At 43.1% G+C, this 19,301-nt stretch overlaps 1 protein-coding gene across 1 annotated transcript in view; it reads left to right on the top strand.

Annotated features, from left to right (window-relative positions):
• Positions 1-19,301, top strand: part of LOC107188610 (ryanodine receptor) — a 40,866-nt gene that overhangs the window by 15,685 nt on the left and 5,880 nt on the right. The window contains 41 exon segments of the mRNA XM_015576932.1: positions 4-81; positions 154-229; positions 321-433; positions 633-832; positions 1,291-1,473; positions 1,567-1,650; positions 1,652-1,727; positions 1,806-1,981; positions 2,087-2,205; positions 2,310-2,680; positions 2,856-3,187; positions 3,262-4,370; positions 4,448-4,656; positions 5,483-5,582; positions 6,735-6,933; positions 7,138-7,511; positions 7,860-8,091; positions 8,180-8,200; positions 8,420-8,528; positions 8,683-8,978; positions 9,248-9,781; positions 9,955-10,187; positions 10,518-10,620; positions 10,694-10,849; positions 11,028-11,143; positions 11,222-11,767; positions 11,895-12,716; positions 12,800-12,954; positions 13,035-13,203; positions 13,542-13,819; positions 13,943-14,163; positions 14,416-14,506; positions 14,611-14,927; positions 15,008-15,311; positions 15,381-15,534; positions 15,619-16,410; positions 16,481-17,499; positions 17,586-17,957; positions 18,079-18,191; positions 18,708-18,801; positions 18,891-19,136. Of these exon segments, the coding sequence (XP_015432418.1) occupies positions 4-81; positions 154-229; positions 321-433; positions 633-832; positions 1,291-1,473; positions 1,567-1,650; positions 1,652-1,727; positions 1,806-1,981; positions 2,087-2,205; positions 2,310-2,680; positions 2,856-3,187; positions 3,262-4,370; positions 4,448-4,656; positions 5,483-5,582; positions 6,735-6,933; positions 7,138-7,511; positions 7,860-8,091; positions 8,180-8,200; positions 8,420-8,528; positions 8,683-8,978; positions 9,248-9,781; positions 9,955-10,187; positions 10,518-10,620; positions 10,694-10,849; positions 11,028-11,143; positions 11,222-11,767; positions 11,895-12,716; positions 12,800-12,954; positions 13,035-13,203; positions 13,542-13,819; positions 13,943-14,163; positions 14,416-14,506; positions 14,611-14,927; positions 15,008-15,311; positions 15,381-15,534; positions 15,619-16,410; positions 16,481-17,499; positions 17,586-17,957; positions 18,079-18,191; positions 18,708-18,801; positions 18,891-19,136 (11,292 nt within the window).

Below are 19,301 nucleotides of genomic sequence, written 5' to 3'. Positions count from 1 at the left end.
TAGGGAAAAGGTACTGGATCAGGGCACAGAACGTTGTTGTACGGTAACGCTATATTGTTGAGGCATCAGAACAGCGACATGGTAAGACTTCGGGCGCTACTACGCTTAATGACTCTCTTATAGCAGAAAATTGCTCATTGTTATTGTTTACAGTATTTGGCTTGTCTGTCGACCAGTTCGTCCAACGACAAGTTGGCTTTCGACGTCGGTCTGCAACAACATTCTCAAGGTTGACTAACGAAACTTTGTTCACTTGAAATACCTGTTACTTCCTGAAACTATCGTTTTTATTTCATTTTCACTGTTCTCCATTCTAATAGGGGAGGCATGCTGGTGGACAGTGCATCCAGCATCGAAACAGAGATCCGAGGGTGAGAAGGTCCGTGTCGGTGACGATCTGATTCTAGTATCCGTGGCCACCGAAAGATACTTGGTAAACAATTATAAAATCATACACGAACATACCCAATGTAAAATTCATTCGCAACCAGCTTTGCCTTGTCGATGAAAAAATCGATATAAGTATTATTGGCCATTTTCCCGAGGCCCAACCACATTGGCCTGTAATCTATCAAGGTTCCCGCCGCGCCAAAGATTTCATGTCGTCGATCAATGTATCAAATTATTTTCAGCATACCACCAAAGAGAACGATTTGTCGGTGGTGAATGCCTCGTTCCACGTGACCCATTGGTCCGTGCAACCGTATGGGACTGGAATCAGCCGAATGAAGTACGTCGGTTATGTGTTCGGCGGCGACGTGCTGCGATTTTTCCACGGCGGTGACGAATGTCTCACTATACCATCGTCATGGAGCACGTCACCGAGCCAAAAGTAAATTTTAATTGTTACTCTGTTACCTTCGTTCCATTCGACACATACCATTTTTCAATTCAATCATCAATTACTATAGCACTCCATGTTCGTTATTGCAAATTTAACTTCGTCATTATTATAATTGTCTATTAAATTCTCGGCGAGCCATATTGTTTCTGTTTGGACCCAGCTACAGATGTATAGCGTAGAAGTTTCTCACCTGAAGAGATTAGAAATTATCCTATTGAGAAGATTATCGTTGGGAATAAAAATCGGAGCCGAAGACAGTCAACCTAATAATTGAAAGTTAATTTGGAATGTTTATATATATTAGTTTGTAACCATGAATTATACAGGACTGAGTGGACCCAGATGTTAACTGTACGATTGCATGTAGTATAATAATAGTGAATTATCGAGAGATAAAGGCCAATGTCTAGGTACTTCTATCGCTTAAAGGCGGTTTTCGTTTAAAGTATAGTGATCTACGAAGGTGGCAGCGTAATGAGCCAAGCGCGATCTTTGTGGAGGCTCGAACTGGCTCGAACAAAATGGGCGGGTGGATTTATAAATTGGCTGCACCCGATGAGGATCAGACACCTGACCACCGGCCGTTATCTTGGCGTAAAAGAAAACAACGAACTGTACCTGGTCGATAGGTGAATACCTATTTTTAGAGAAGTTCAAGGATCGTTTCGAATATATGATGCGCATAATTCTGTACAATAATCGAATTCGCTTTCTCCTTGAAGGAACGAAGGAACGATCGAAACGTCGACGTTCTGGCTGCGACAGGAGAAAGACGACCAAAAGATCGTTCTCGAGGACAAGGATCTCGTTGCCGATTATCAAATACGGTGATTCGACTGTCATCATGCAGCACGCTACCACATGTCTCTGGGTCTCGTACAAGGTGATTATTAAAGGGTATTCAGTTGTCGCTGGAACGATAAGGGGTCAGACAGAGTAACGATTTTTCTTGGATACGTAGTCGTACGAAACGAAGAAGAAGGGCGTCGGTAAAGTGGAGGAGAAACAAGCGGTTCTTCACGAGGAAGGAAAAATGGACGACGGTTTGGACTTCTCCCGTTCGCAAGAGGAAGAATCCCGTACGGCACGCGTGATCAGGAAATGTAGCAGCTTGTTCACGCAGTTTATCACGTGAGTGTCTAGAGGATCAGGTGTACTGGACCCGTTCACAATTAAAACCTGCGATTAAAAATGGTAGAGGCTTGGATGGAACCGTACAGACCAGTTACAAACCGATGGCAGAGAAACGCTGAAAGTAAATAGAAGAGCGTCTATGTTCTTCCAAAATGTGAATCTGAACGAAATGGTGATGTGTCTCGAAGACTTGATTAATTATTTCGCTCAACCCGAGGATGATATGGGTAAGAACCTTCCTTTTGATTAAGTACCATTATCAAACCCTACTTTGTACCTTCTCGATAGCCATCGGGACCGTTAATGATGAAACGATATTCACCGTTCGCAGAACACGAGGAGAAACAGAACAGGTTCCGAGCTCTGAGAAACCGTCAAGACCTGTTCCAAGAAGAAGGCATACTGAATCTGATCCTGGAGGCCATCGACAAGATCAACGTAATCACTTCGCAGGGATTTCTGGTGGCGCTTTCGGGGGACGAGAGCGGGCAGGCATGGGACCAAATATCCGGATACTTGTACCAATTGTTGGCCGCGATCATCAAAGGAAATCACACGAACTGCGCTCAATTTGCCAACAGTAATCGTCTGAATTGGTTGTTCAGTCGACTGGGCTCGCAGGCTTCCAGCGAGGGAACTGGAATGTTGGACGTACTCCACTGCGTTCTTATCGACTCGCCTGAAGCTTTAAACATGATGCGAGTAAGTAAATACTTCAAGTTAAATTCCACATTAGATTTACATGTGGTAACTTCTATTAATCAGAGGAATGAAGATTTCATGTCCAATGGTCAGTTCCCTTCGTCTTCTACAAATCGACCTCTTTTAAAAGCGATGAACCATAGGAATCATGAATTTATGCTTCTTTTATCCACAGGACGAGCATATCAAAGTCATCATCTCGCTACTCGAGAAGCACGGCAGGGATCCCAAAGTCTTGGACGTTCTCTGTTCACTGTGCGTCGGTAACGGGGTCGCGGTACGCTCGTCACAGAACAATATCTGCGACTTCCTTCTGCCAGGAAAGAATCTTCTCCTGCAAACGCAACTGGTGGACCACGTGGCCAGCGTCAGACCGAACATATTCGTCGGTAGAGTCGAAGGTTCAGCGCTTTATCAAAAGTGGTACTTCGAAGTCACTGTCGATCACATCGAGCAGACAACGCATATGATGCCCCATTTGAGGATCGGCTGGGCGAATACCGCAGGGTATGTTAACGTTCGATCTTTGTACTTCGAATAGAAAATTGAAGGTACTTGTAAATCCTCTATTTTCTGTAAAGCTACGTGCCATACCCTGGTGGCGGCGAAAAATGGGGAGGAAACGGTGTCGGTGACGACCTCTATTCATTCAGTTTCGACGGCGCGAATCTATGGACCGGTGGCAGAAAAACCCAAGTAATTCTGAACGCGACGGAACCTTACATCAGAAAAAGCGACGTGATCGGATGCGCTCTAGATCTCACCGTTCCCATAATCACGTTCACTTTCAACGGAGCGCCTATCTTAGGATCCTTCAGGAACTTCAATCTGGACGGCATGTTCTTTCCCGCCATCAGTTGCTCCTCGAAATTATCCTGCAGATTCCTTTTGGGCGGTGACCACGGTCGCCTCAAGTTCCAACCACCGGAGGAATTTTCACCACTCGTAGAGAGTCTCTTGCCGCAACAGATCTTATCGCTGGATCCTTGCTTCTACTTCGGAAACATGAACAAGGTCGTCTTGGCTGGCCCGTGGTTGGTCGAGGACGACACCGCTTTCGTCCCTGCCCCGGTTGACACGTCTATGATCAACTTACCGTCGTACGTCGAGCAGATCAGAGACAAACTGGCCGAGAATATCCACGAGATGTGGGCCATGAACAAGATCGAGGCTGGCTGGATCTTCGGTGAGCATAGGGATGACTTGCGGAAGATTCATCCGTGTATCGTTCAGTTCGAACGGTTACCAGCCGCGGAGAAGCGTTACGACACTCAGCTGGCTGTACAGACGCTGAAGACTATTCTTGCCCTGGGCTACTATATCACCATGGACAAGCCACCGTCCAGGATAAAGACCCTCAGGCTACCGAATGAACCATTCTTACAGAGCAGCGGATACAAACCAGCTCCTCTCGATCTGACTGCCATCACGCTTACTCCGAAGATGGAGGAGCTGGTAGATCAGCTAGCTGAGAATACTCATAATTTGTGGGCAAAGGAAAGGATCAGCCAGGGTTGGACTTACGGTCTGAACGAAGATTCGGAAATGAGAAGGAGCCCACACTTGGTACCCTATCCAAAGGTGGACGACGCCATCAAGAAAGCTAATCGCGACACAGCCAGCGAAACCGTTAGGACCCTGCTGGTTTACGGGTATATGTTGGAACCACCTACCGGAGAGCAGCACGAAGGTTGTGCAACTGAATATTTTTATTTGGCTGTTAAAAAATGTAGCATACTTCTGTAGCTACCTTTCTTGCTCTTATAGCCCTACTTCTGGAGGCCAGCAGATTACGACAATTATCCTTCAGGACGTATCGAGTGGAGAAACACTACGCAGTGACCAGCGGAAAGTGGTACTTCGAATTCGAGGTGCTAACTGCAGGTCCGATGCGCGTAGGGTGGGCGAAGGCCGATTGCATGCCTGGAAGTATGCTGGGAAGCGACGAGAACACTTGGGCGTTCGATGGTTACAATGTAAGTCCTCAGAATTCCACCTACTCGGCGTTATCGTGTCGAACACTAATCAAAGAAGTAGACATTTAGAAATCGAATAAATAAAAAAATTATGACGTTAACCTCGTACAATTAATTGAAACATTATCGGTCAGTTTATGGTAAGATGAAACTAGTAAAGTGATTGTTTCGCGGTGTGCAACCGTCGAGCACATATTGTGATGATGAATGGTCATAAATAATTGATACACAATCGTGAACATATCAGGTGACTAAAGTACACGCCGGTAGCCACGAGTCGTTCGGCCACAAATATCAAGTTGGCGACATAGTTGGATGTTTCATTGACGTCGCGGACAGAACGATCAGTAAGAGAGCAATTTTTCAACAGCCGATCTAGACGGTCCACCACCTTTTCTTTTTTTTGGAGTTTTCTCGTTCACTATTGTTGTCTTTGTCTCTATATGTTTCTTTCATGTTGACTTGGTTGTTTTTTTTTTTTACAATCCGCACCCTTTGCCTCTACCCGAGGCGAATGGAATCGATGGGGGATTTCATTCGAAAGTGTGTGGCTTAACTTCTATATCAACGTCGTCGTAATTCTGTGGAGATCGTTTCTACTTGTACAGTATACCGATTAAGTGTTACAACTGATTGTTCTATGTCTGACCCCCACCCCCCTCGTCCCCCTATCTCCCTATTGTCCGTATCTCGAACTCGCGAGCCATACACACGATATAGCATATCGTTAGACCAAATCGTAGCTTAACGTAATGTATACCGCCACAAGTCTTGCATCTTACGTCCCGTATAAAACTTGTTGAATTGGTGAAATTTTATTTTAAAGGAGGAAAAAGTATACTCGGGAACAACCGAAACATTTGGCAAACAATGGCAGGTTGGAGACGTTGTCGGTGTATTCCTGGATCTAATTGACCGAACGATTAGTAAGACGGAATCTTTAAGCGAACGCTTCAGCTGCCATTTTAAGCTACATTCACGTACAGTTTGATCTGAGAGATAGACTACTGGATACAGGAACTGTAAACATAGTTACAACATTTTACATGCAAACGAAAATTGAACGTCAGACAAACTTATGATTACACAATTGGATACATTAAGTTACCTACATTGTTCTGTTATTAATCATATTTCCTGTCAGTGTCACGAAAACCATATTTGTACTCGGTATTAATTAGTTGATCCTGTTTCGTCCAGTCGAGATGAGTGTTGTTTGCTTCAACGCCCAACAAAAGGATACACTCTGATTCAATTGCTTCCGCAAAACGAGCAAAATACACATTGTGGTCGATTATTGTCCCACCCTGTCACGTAATCGCAGCAACGCTTTCGTATATGTTGGAGTTCCATTGCACAAAACACCTAGTGACTATCCATTGTTAATAAAATCATACTCGTACGAACTCGCAAGTCACGTTTTCTCTTGTCTTTTTTTGGTATCCAGTATTCTACTCGGTATTGTAACGTCAGCGAGACCAGCGCTTAAGTAATTCATACGATTCACGTTTACTAACCAAAGCTGGCCACAAATTAAAATTGTCATGCGCTCGAAAACATTTTCCAAATCAAACTTAACATTGTACAACGTTTGGGGAACGCCCAATAACCCTAAAAGCGTCAACAAACAGCGTTGCAAAATCATTCCAGACTGCATCAATATTAACCCTTCTACCTGTATTGTTCGTTCTTCCATAAAATTTATTTACCTTTTTTTTAAAACAAGATATCCCAACAACAGAACCATGTTATTTATGTATTTTTTTTACTCTTTAACATTACTTCTATCTGCATGCGTAACACTCTACTCGAATAATTTTCGCACTCGCTTTGCATAGCTTTATGTAGGTGTATTGTGTCTATGTGTCTTGGCGATCGTTGCTCGATGATAATTGCAATTAACAAAGTTCCTTGGCGCTTCAGTGCTGTGACAGTGAATTTTTCTAAATCGCTAAATGTTAAAAAATAACCGTTTGCCCAGTCTAGATATAATCAATTTCTATAAATTTAGTTATTTGTAATATTATATAAGCAGGGATTTGATTAATGCTTTTGTTAATAAATATAATATTATCCAGGCTTTTCTCTGAACGGAGAATTGTTAATGGACGCACTCGGCGGCGAAACATCTTTCGCCGATGTGCAAGGTGACTGTTTCGTACCAGCTTTCACGCTTGGGGTTGGACAGAAGGCGAAATTAACATTTGGACAGGATGTGAACACTCTAAAGTTCTTTACAACATGTGGTCTACAAGAAGGATACGAACCCTTCTGTGTGTAAGTAATTGAAAATTTATTGCGTCACTGTTATTGCTAAAGGAAATAGAAAACTTCCTGTGACTATTTATTTCCTTGAAAAAAATTGCTCGACCAAGTGTACACTTTGACCAATAATATTAGAGTTTATTTTCTAAGCCACCGCGCTGCATCCTTTTGTATTCTCAAAAATTAATTACCAAACTTTAATCATTGATCTTCCAGAAACATGAATCGCCTAGTGACTTACTGGTACACAAAGGACCAGCCGATTTTCGAAAACACAGACGACATGGCCGACACTAGGATAGATGTCGCCAGGATCCCAGCAGGGTCCGACACCCCGCCCTGTCTAAAAATCTCCCATAACACGTTCGAGACTATGGAGAAAGCGAATTGGGAATTTCTTCGACTGTCACTGCCCGTTATCTGTCAGTCTACTTTTGTCTCGGAAAGCGAGAAATTACGAAGGTGGCAGGAGATCAAGATGCGCCAGAATCGGCTGTTGTGTGAACAGGTGGAGCAAGCCCAACAAGCCGCGCCCTCGGCTCAAATGGAGCAAATTATGAAGTCTGGTTTTAGCATGAGCGACATCAAAGGTATAAAGTTCACTTACTATATTACAAAATTTTCTTAGTTTCTTGACTCACTATTTTCGAGCCTGTGAATGTTAATATAACAGAGTACTGGTATTCAATTTAAACTAAGGTTTAATTAACTTTGATGATAATCCAAAACCTACAATCTCTATTTTCTTGTATTTCTTGCTACTTTGACAATACATTCTGAAATTTAAATTAAATTAATTTGTTTCACTTGCAAGGTATCAACAGTTTAATAGTAAAAATAATTTTAAAAAGCTACAAAAGGCAATGTTTAGCAGTAAACATACTTTGGAGTGTCTTACAATCCAGGAAATTAATGGTTTAACATATTTGTTAAATTAGGGTTGCAAAGGAACTACTCAGAGGATGCAGTGGAAGCAGACGAAATGATGAAAGAATCGCCACTTCCAATGCAGAGGAACAAGCCTATGAGACCTCCCAGAAAAGGTTCCCTTTATGGATCACGAACTGGAAACATGGAGAACGCGATCAGCGAGGTAGACATGAACGGTTACGGCGACATGAACGGAGACGTGAAAGACGACAAGAAAAAACGAGGGCGTTCGCCATTCCGGTTAGTATAAGTAGATTGATCAATTTTTTTAATGGATTAATCTTACGGTGAAAGGATTCTGATATGTGCGCCTTCTTAGCGAACATAGCAAAGAGACGGAGGATGGAAAGTAAGTTCAACTAACAATCCTTATTCCACAGAACTAAATTTTTTTAATAGTTCAAACTTGAATAACTTAACTTGTGAAATCATCGTGTTAAACTATTTCATAACATCTCACACACAGCAGAAGTGGTTCCCAAATGTTACAATACAATCTGTATAACCATCCTCATTGCCTATCGCAAAGCAATCATCACAGAAAATAACCTTATTACGTCTATCGTAGGTTCTTTTCGCGTAAAGCGAAGTCTCCGGAGGCCAAATCGAAGACGCCCGAACCAGCGGTACGGTCCGACGTCTCCGACAAGAGTACGAAGACCCTATCGATGAACAAAGCAAGTAGCCGGCCCCCCCAAGTTCGCATATCAAATGTAAAATCTTTTATTTATTTGTTTGTTTATCGATTCGGATCCTGCCAGAGGAATGCTTCCAAAAATTCCGACTCGCCTTCGAAGGACAGAAATTAAGTTGTCTTGCTTTTGCTCGCAGACGGATTTGAAGGTGATACCACCACAAATACCAGAGCGCAACGCACCGAAGGCGATGTCCGTTCTAAGTGGATCTGGCATCGAGGCAATTGGAAACGAAATATACGACGCGGACTGTCTGAAGCTGATGAACGAATACTTCTACGGCGTGAGGATTTTTCCTGGACAGGATCCAACTCACGTTTATGTTGGCTGGGTCACGTCTCAGTATCACCTGCACACGAAGGACTTCAATTTGTCTCGCGTGAGAAAGGCATCGGTGGTTGTGACCGACGATTATGACCGTCCCGAGGAACAGTACGTACAAATCTATCAAATGTCTACACAAAAGATATAAGAATGTGTACCAGTAAATAGTCCATCCCTTATTTCAATTCTCTCTTTGTTTCGATATACATAAGTTAAATCCAAAATATTTATAGTAACCTAGGATAAAACGAACCGAACATTCCAATCCATCAGCTGAACTGTCTCTGCCTTAACGACCGTAGTGCCCTACCTGTATTTCCTAGTCCCTTAACTCTTCTGATAGCGATCTTAGACCCTAATAAATACTTTTATTACAGAGTCGACAGACAAAGTTGCTACATGGTCAGAGCAGACGAGCTTTACAATGAGGTCACACAAGATGCCTCTGGCAAGGGTGCTTCCCAGGGAATGTTTGTCGGTTGTTTCGTGGACACGGCAACTGGATGGGTATCGTTCACATGCGAGGGCAAAGAAACTAGCCACAAATTCAAAATGGAACCCGACACTAAACTGTTCCCGGCCATCTTTGTGGAAGCCACCAGCAAGGAGATCCTCCAAATCGAACTCGGAAGAACCTCCACGACGTTGCCACTGTCTGCAGCCGTTTTACAGAATTCTGAGCGTCACGTTATACCGCAATTCCCACCCAGATTGAAAGTGCAGTGTCTGAAACCTCATCAGTGGGCCAGAGTGCCCAATCAGTCGCTCCAAGTGCACGCTTTGAAGTTATCCGACATAAGGGGTTGGTCCATGTTATGCGAAGACGCGATTTCAATGCTAGCTTTGCATATTCCTGAGGAGGACAGGTGCATCGATATCTTGGAACTCATCGAAATGGACAAACTGCTCAGGTGAGATTTGAACACAACCGATAGTAACGGTTGCGATATTTTTTTCGTATTCATGTGATAATCTTCATTTTTAATAATCATATAACAAATAAGACCAATTTGACTGGTAGATACTACAAGGGTTAATGACGTTTGATTAGGATTAATGACGTTGAATTATTTTAACTTTGCAGTTTTCACGCACACACATTAACACTCTACGCAGCCCTCTGCTACCAGTCGAACTACAGAGCTGCCCACGCCCTATGTCAACACGTCGATCAGAAGCAATTGTTATACGCCATTCGAGCGGAATACATGTCCGGGCCCCTACGACAAGGATTCTACGACTTGCTGATCGCTCTGCATCTCGAATCGCATGCAACGACGATGGAAGTGTGCAAGAACGAATATATCATTCCTTTAGGTGAGATATCTTCCTTGAACACATTGACACATTCGTGACAAGAAATTCTAAAGCAGCCTAAGACCCAAGAAGCAAGAAAAATAAAATCGCTGGTTTTGAAATATAACATTGTTAATCACTTGTGATTAGAAAGAATTCTTTATGAACTATAATTATTCGGATTATGAAGAATGGTGCAATGCCATTGAGACCCAGTTAGACACTAAAAGATATAGCAGTATATCATTGGTTCACGTCTTTAAACTTGAAAAGTATTACAATTGTCACGAAAGTGTCAAAATTTGTTTTTTTATAGAGACTTTTGCGTGACCGATCACGCTTCTTTTACAGGTCAAGAATTAAAGGATTTGTACGAAAACGAAGAAATGAGGCACAGCCTCAGATACCTAGAAACCGAGTCCGTACGACCGCAAATGAAGATGACGGATATTAGGTAAGTAAACTTAATCCAAAACTAGATGTGAACCCCATGACTAATAGTCGACATGAAGAGAAATTCCTTCTAGCGATCAAACGATCGAGAACATAAGGAGCCTCTACAGCCCGCATTTCCCCCTGGACGTCGTACGGGATTACGTGATGGAGGCCTTGAACGAGGCCGTCGAGGTCAATCAAGTACACAATCGAGACCCTATCGGTGGCAGCAATGAGAATCTCTTCCTGTATGTAACACTATGAATACGTGCACGGCTGGCCTATATTCTGCATGATTAATGTCTTCGTCATCGATAACACGTCAAGGAGAAGCCGCTTTCAGGATAATTACAGCGCCGCTTATTGCTACGGCTCCAAACTCTCCATCGTGTGCAGATTCATTGATGCAACTTTTATTCGTTACAGGCCGCTTTTGAAACTCGTTGACAGGCTACTGCTGGTTGGGATGCTCAGGAACGAGGACGTCATGAAGCTTCTCATCATGATTCATCCGGAAACTTGGGACTCAACATTCGATAAAGGTGCGTCTGGTGCGATTAAAATGTCTCTTAGCTTCATAGATTTGCCATATGCAATAAAATGTTACCGATAAATTACAGAAGGAAAAGACGAGCACAAGAAGGGATTGCTCCACATGAAAATGGCCGAAGGAGCTAAACTCCAGATGTGTTATTTACTTCATCATCTCAATGACATTCAGCTACGTCATCGCGTTGAATCGATCATCGCCTTCAGCCACGATTTCGTCGGTGATCTGCAGTCCGATCAGCTTCGTCGTTACAACGAGATCAAACAGTCCGATTTGCCATCAGCGGTCGCAGCCAAAAAGACCAGGGAGTTCAGATGTCCGCCCCGAGAACAGATGAATGCTATCTTAAGCTTCAAGAACATGGACTTCGAAGAGGATCCGGATAATATTCCCTGTGGAGAGGATCTGATCAGCCGGATGAACGAATTCCATAGCAATCTAATGTCCTATGTGTCTCTACACGCTCTTCAGGAAGCGGCTGACGCTGCGAACGAACCGATAGAAGAAATAGAAAAACCCGGAGCCATGAAAAGACTATTCAACTTCATTAACGCTGTGAAGGAGCTGGAAGAGGAACCTAAACCGGAACCTGAACCGGAAAGGAAAACTCCAGAAGGTAAAATTGCATCCTACTAATTCTTCTTTAAAAATATATATTTCTTCTACAATACTACAATTCTAATCTTCGTGATATCAATCAGTTGAAGCTTTAGACTCACAGCTGCTCTTCTGTCTTCTTTCAGAGGTGTTCCGTAAAGTCCTTATATCGACCATCGTCAGCTGGGCCGAGGAATCCCAGATTGAGACTCCAAAATTAGTACGCGAGATGTTCAGCCTTCTGGTACGTCAATACGACACTGTCGGCGAGTTGATCAGAGCCCTAGAGAAGACCTACGTAACCAACAGCAAAACGAGGGAGGACGCTGCGCTGATGTGGGTCGGTCTGAGCCAAATTCGTGCATTATTACCCGTGCAGATGTCGCAAGAGGAAGAAGAGCTAGTTAGAGAAAGACTCTGGAAACTCGTAAACAACCACACCTTCTTTCAACATCCGGATTTGATCAGAGTGTTGAGAATTCACGAGAATGTCATGGCGATCATGATGAACACTTTGGGCAGACGAGCACAAGCGCAGTCGGACGCTCAGACTCAACCGCAGACTACAGAAGGAGGAGAACCAGCTTCCAAGGAGAAGGACACTTCCCACGAGATGGTGGTAGCCTGTTGCAGATTCCTTTGTTATTTCTGTCGCACGTCAAGGCAGAATCAAAAGGCTATGTTCGATCACTTTGACTTCTTGCTGGAGAACAGTAACATTCTCTTATCGAGACCATCATTGAGAGGATCTACGCCTTTAGACGTGGCTTACTCTTCTCTTATGGAGAACACGGAACTCGCATTGGCTCTCAGAGAACACTATCTCGAGAAAATTGCCATCTACTTGTCCCGTTGTGGTCTACAATCGAACTCGGAACTAGTAGAGAAGGGTTATCCCGATCTGGGATGGGATCCGGTGGAAGGTGAACGATATTTGGACTTTTTGAGGTTCTGTGTCTGGGTTAATGGTAAGTTGTATATTTGTTTAAAGTCAATAACTGAACTTATGCTTGTAGAATGTATTTATGACTAAATTTTTTTTTCTGTTTAGGTGAAAGTGTGGAGGAAAACGCGAATTTGGTGATACGTTTGCTGATCAGAAGACCGGAATGTTTAGGTCCGGCGCTCCGTGGCGAGGGTGAAGGTCTGCTGAGAGCTATCATAGACGCCAACAAAATGTCTGAACGCATTGCTGATCGACGCAAGGTAAGCTTGATGATTTCGAAACTTTATATCGAAAAATGCTTACATCTACATGCAACATAATGATTGTACCGATGATACAGGTGCACGATGAAGCAGAGGGCACATCGGTAATGCAATTCGAGCATCCGCTTCCGGAATCAGATGAGGATGAAGACTATATTGACACCGGTGCCGCTATCTTGAACTTTTACTGTACTTTGGTAGACCTACTGGGTCGCTGCGCTCCAGATTCTTCTGTCATTGAACAAGGTAAGTGAAATTGGCGTCACACATTCCTTCGACCTCGTTCACATACCTCATATTTAAGAAAAAAATCTCGGTCCACGTCTGTACGTATCACCTGTTGCACTTTGTACTTTGTTCACTTGTACATACTTTCATAGTTATACTGCAACTCAACCTGCTTCTTCACAAATCACCAGTAACTTGTAAAAAGAGATTTTCTATCTAATAATAGCGTTTACTTTTTTAACGTGCAACAGAAGCTTCTACAGAATCCACCGTTGGTAATATATACGAAATAAAAGTTTCTTTTCGATACACGATCCGCTATTGAAAACGTTACTGACGCGGAGGTCAAATTTCAGGGAAGAACGAGTCTCTACGAGCGAGAGCTATCCTACGATCGCTGGTGCCACTTGACGATCTGCAGGGTGTTCTGTCTTTGAGGTTCACTCTACTAAACCCAGCCGCTGGCGAAGAGAAGCCGAAAAGCGACATGCCGTCTGGTCTTATTCCGGGACACAAACAAAGTGTTGTCCTATTTCTGGAACGTGTTTATGGTATCGAGACTCAAGAGCTGTTCTTCAAGATACTCGAGGAAGCCTTCCTACCTGATCTTCGAGCTGCGACCATGCTCGATAGAGTAAGCAATTTTGTTCTGTAAATTATATGTAGTAGAAGATGGACATTTTCTTCACAAAATAATAATGGTATTTTTCACATTTATAGTAATTTTTGACATTTGAAATACTTATTTTTATTCCAGAACGATGGTTACGAATCTGACATGGCGTTAGCAATGAACCGTTACATCGGAATCAGCATTCTACCACTCCTGATCAAGCATTCCAAGTTCTACAACGAGGCAGACAACTACGCCAGTCTTTTGGACGCCACACTGCACACTGTCTACCGATTGAGCAAGAACAGAATGCTGACGAAGGGTCAACGCGAGGCTGTGTCGGACTTCCTGGTAGCCCTGACTAGGTAAACACGATCTTCTTATAATTAACCGAAATTATTAACGGAATCGTTTTGTTACTTAACAAGCGAAGTCCACGAGTTAAGTGTCTTGTAAGTTCTATCAATATTACTTAAATTGCTTGTCCTTGTCCCACGATAATTGTCACGATATTGAATGTGTCACGAAAGCGATCGCGCTTATATTGTAGAATATATGTTGGTGTTAATCTGTAATACTTTAGCCATTGCTTCCATCTAACTGTTCTCTCTTTTTAGCCAAATGCAACCAAGTATGCTGCTGAAGTTACTCCGAAAACTGACCGTGGACGTGTCGAAACTGTCGGAGTATACCACCGTCGCCCTGAGGGTAAGTCAGCGGTTATAGAATCTACTTTCAGATTATACAATGCCTAATTACCTGGAACAGAGATTTAGCACTGTGAAATAATGATTTTATGTTTGATATTACAGCTATTGACTCTCCATTACGACCGTTGTGCCAAATACTACGGTTCAACTGGTGGACAAGGTGCATACGGTGCATCGAGCGACGAAGAGAAACGTCTGACCATGGTCCTCTTCAGCAACATATTCGATTCCTTGTCCAAAATGGACTACGATCCAGAACTGTTTGGAAAAGCTTTACCTTGCCTCACGGCTATTGGTTGTGCTTTGCCACCTGACTATTCGTTGTCTAAGAATTACGACGATGAATGGTATGGCAGTAAATCGGCATCCACGCAGTCACCTGATGGACCGTACAATCCACAGCCAATCAACACCTCCAGGTACCAGAATCTCTATTCCCAAAATTATACATAATAGTAATCAATTTCAAATCACATTTGTCCTCCTGAATATTTTGCAGTGTGGTTCTGAACAATGACCTCAATCAGATAGTACAGAAATTCTCTGAGCATTACCACGACGCCTGGGCCAGTCGGAAGTTAGAAAACGGTTGGACTTACGGTGAACAGTGGTCTGAAATAAATAAGACTCATCCTAGATTGAAGCCTTACAATATGTTGAACGACTACGAACGGGAACGTTACAAGGAGCCTGTCAGAGAGAGCTTGAAAGCTTTGCTGGCTATAGGGTGGAGTGTTGAACACGCAGAAGTAGATGTACCTTCGACCAATCGCAGCTCCATGCGAAGATCATCGAAGAGTCAAGTAAGTAGGCTATTCAAAAGTATCTATCTGTACGAAACACAACTATCCTAAGTAACTTTAATATTACAGGGTGATTCGGCGAGTCCATTTAATTACAATCCTCATCCAGTCGACATGACGAACCTGACACTTAGCAGAGAAATGCAGAATATGGCTGAACGTCTTGCGGACAATGCCCATGACATTTGGGCCAAGAAGAAGAAGGAAGAGCTCATTACATGTGGTCCGTGCAAACGACACTCTAAAACAGATATTTCTTCAATTCTAAAAGAATGTATTTTATTTAAAAAATGTAAAATTTTTTTAGGGGGCGGTATTCATCCTCAGTTGGTACCATACGATTTACTGACGGACAAGGAGAAGCGAAAGGACCGCGAACGTTCCCAGGAATTCCTCAAGTATCTACAATACCAAGGTTACAAGCTTCACAAACCAAATCGAGGCGGAGAGTCCGAAGTTGCTACGGCTGGAGCTTCAGTGGAGCTAAGATTCGCATATTCGTTACTGGAGAAACTGATAGCATATTTGGACAAGGCCACTATTAACATGAAGCTACTGAAACCTTCCGACACGTTCAGCCGACGTAACAGTTTTAAAACGTCGACAAGGGACATCAAGTTCTTCAGCAAGGTCGTGTTACCTCTGATGGAGAAGTACTTCAGCACGCACAGGAATTACTTTATCGCAGTTGCCACAGCAACTAATAACGTCGGAGCTGCTTCTTTGAAGGAGAAGGAAATGGTGGCTGCTCTCTTCTGTAAATTGGCCAGTTTGTTAAGATCTAGACTGGCTGCTTTCGGACCAGACGTGAGGATCACCGTCCGTTGTCTTCAAGTATTGGTCAAAGGCATCGACGCGAAGAGCTTGGTTAAAAATTGTCCTGAATTCATCAGAACTTCTATGTTGACGTTCTTCAACAACACCGCAGATGATTTGGGTCATACAATTCTAAATCTTCAGGAGGGCAAATATAGTCATCTTAGAGGTACACATCTGAAAACGTCGACTTCTTTGTCGTACATCAACAGCGTCGTTTTACCGGTTCTGACCGCCATGTTCGATCACCTGGCTGCTTGCGAGTACGGCAGTGATCTTCTCCGTGAGTACACAATATTGAATATAGACATGTTTGTCTTTCAAGGGTCATACTAATTCCTTTTTTCTTACAGTGGATGAAATTCAAGTCGCGTCCTACAAAATGTTAGCGTCATTATACACTCTTGGCGTAGACGCTTCTCTGACGCACGACAGGAAGTACTTGAAGACAGAAATCGAGCGTCACAAGCCGAACTTAGGGTCTTGTTTAGGCGCTTTCTCGAGTTGCTTCCCCGTAGCTTTCCTGGAGCCACATTTGAACAAGCACAATCAGTTTTCCCTTTTGAATCGTATCGCTGATCATTCCTTGGAAGCTCAGGACATAATGACCAAAATGGAGTCCAGCATGCCCACTCTGGAGACAATCTTATCGGAAGTCGATCAGTTCGTCGAGTCTGACAAAACCTACAACGATCTTCCCCACGTTGTAGATATCATTCTACCCCTGCTTTGCTCGTATTTACCATTCTGGTGGGCGCAAGGACCAGATAACGTAAATCCAACAGAGGGAACGTATGTCAGCATGGTCACCAGTGATCACATGAACCAACTTCTGAAGAATGTCCTCAAGTTGATCAAGAAGAACATCGGTAACGAGAATGCCCCTTGGATGACTCGTATCGCTGCCTACACCCAACAGATCATCATCAATTCTTCAGAGGAGCTTCTGAAGGATCCGTTCTTACCACTCGCTGAACGTGTCAGAAAACGTACCGATAATATGTTCCACAAAGAAGAATCTCTTCGAGGTTTCATAAAATCGTCCACTGACGACACGTCACAGGTTGAAGCACAGATTCAGGAAGACTGGCAACTGTTAGTTCGTGATATCTACTCGTTCTATCCCCTGTTGATCAAATACGTGGATCTCCAGAGGAACCACTGGCTGAGAAATAATATACCTGAGGCTGAGGATCTCTATAATCACGTAGCAGCAATATTCAACATTTGGTCCAAGTCGCAGTATTTCTTGCGGGAGGAACAGAACTTCATATCCGCGAACGAGATAGATAATATGGTGCTCATCATGCCAACAGCAACTAGAAGACCTGCTGCTATCTCGGATGGAACTGCACCTTCTGGTGGAGGCAAGGTTGGTAGCATAATAGAGATATACTTTTAGTTTCAAAATTAAAAATGAAAATATTTCTGTGATCTGTTAAACAATTCGACAAGCAGAAAAAGAAGAAGCATCGTGACAAAAAAAGGGACAAGGATAAAGAGGTGCAAGCATCTCTGATGGTAGCCTGTTTGAAGAGATTACTACCCGTTGGTCTGAACTTATTCGCTGGACGTGAACAAGAATTGGTACAGCACTGCAAAGATAGATTCTTGAAGAAGATGCCTGAGTACGAAATCGCCGAGTTCGCCAAAACGCAACTGACTTTGCCGGACAAGATCGATCCCGCCGACGAAATGTCCTGGCAGCATTATCTGTACTCCAAGCTAGGTCAGAAGAAAGACGCGATGGAGCCAGTGAAGGCGCAACAGTTAGAGGACGTGGTCGCACGTATCACCGACATGGCTAAAGTTCTTTATGGTTTACACATGGTAAGTGGGGTGATTGTTTAGAAACCGATTTACATGTACCTCCCTGTCATTGTGCCGTAGGTAAAGCTTCTTTGTTTGAGAATCATATCGATTTATTTAGTAATTTTATGTTCTCGAGTAGATAGATCATCCGCAACAGCAGAGCAAGGGTCAATATCGATCCGTGGTGTCGATACAACGTAAACGAGCGGTGATCGCTTGTTTCCGTCAAACTTCCCTACATTCCTTGCCCAGGTATCCTCTTTTAGTTTGATTCGCGTTGATCGCGTTTTCCGGATTTCTGTTCGCTTCCGGTACAATCGATCACGAGAACCGATACATCGTCTGTACTTTAACGGTTCTGTTGCTTAAACTTTAACATTCACTTAAGTTTGATCATTATTTTTTTTTTTTTTAGTTATGTTTTCGTCACGTAGACCAGTAACCAATATTTGAATTATTTCTTGATGTTTTCCGCGAGAGCTTGTACAAGGATATGCAAAACTAATCATTAGTCATCGATGATGTTTCCTTCAATTATTCATTAGTGATCTAACGACCATAGTTGTGTGTGCATGCTGCTAAAAGGCAATGAAACCTCCACCATCTCGAGATGGATGGAAGCGTGTGTTGTGTGCGGCCAGAAAGAGAGCGGCAATTGCATGTCTGCGTAGCAAGCCACTTTACGATTTACGAAGGTAAAGTAATGAAAAACATTCGTTGAATTGTACGTTTCAGTGGACAGTAATTGTTACGTATATATTATTTTAGGCATCGGGCTATAAACATATTCGCACGAACATACTACGAGCTCTGGTTGCAGGATGAGAATGTCGGTCAAGAAGTGATGATTGAAGACCTTACGGTAAACCTTTAATTCTATCAAACGATTTGTATTAAATATTACGTAACTATGGGGAACAGTTGCAGTAATATGTTTCAATGTTTTTGAAGCAATCTTTCGAGGACGCCGAATTGAAGAAGATGGACAAAGACGAGGACGAAGGAAAACCAGACCCGCTCACGCAATTAGTGACAACGTTCTGTCGTGGTGCCATGACAGAACGATCCGGTGCTCTTCAGGAAGATCCTCTGTATATGAGTTATGCGCGAATTATATCAAAATCTTGCGGCGAAGAGGAAGAGGAAGGCGAAGACGAGGGTGGAGGGGGTGAAGAAGAAGGGGGCGCTTCGATCCACGTAAGCGTTTATTGAATTTCTAATGAAAGCTCTGCTACTGAAACTCTACAAAATTACTATCAACTATATACTACTTAATGAAGCTAGAAATTACGGAAGATCTTTGGGTGTGTTTGAAACTTATTAACAACTTTCTTCCTATCTTTCTTTCACATACTAACCCTG

Source organism: Dufourea novaeangliae, unplaced genomic scaffold (assembly GCF_001272555.1).
Source record: "Dufourea novaeangliae isolate 0120121106 unplaced genomic scaffold, ASM127255v1 scaffold16, whole genome shotgun sequence".
Classification (NCBI taxonomy): Eukaryota; Metazoa; Arthropoda; class Insecta; order Hymenoptera; family Halictidae; genus Dufourea; species Dufourea novaeangliae.
This window is presented reverse-complemented; position numbering and strand designations above follow the sequence as displayed.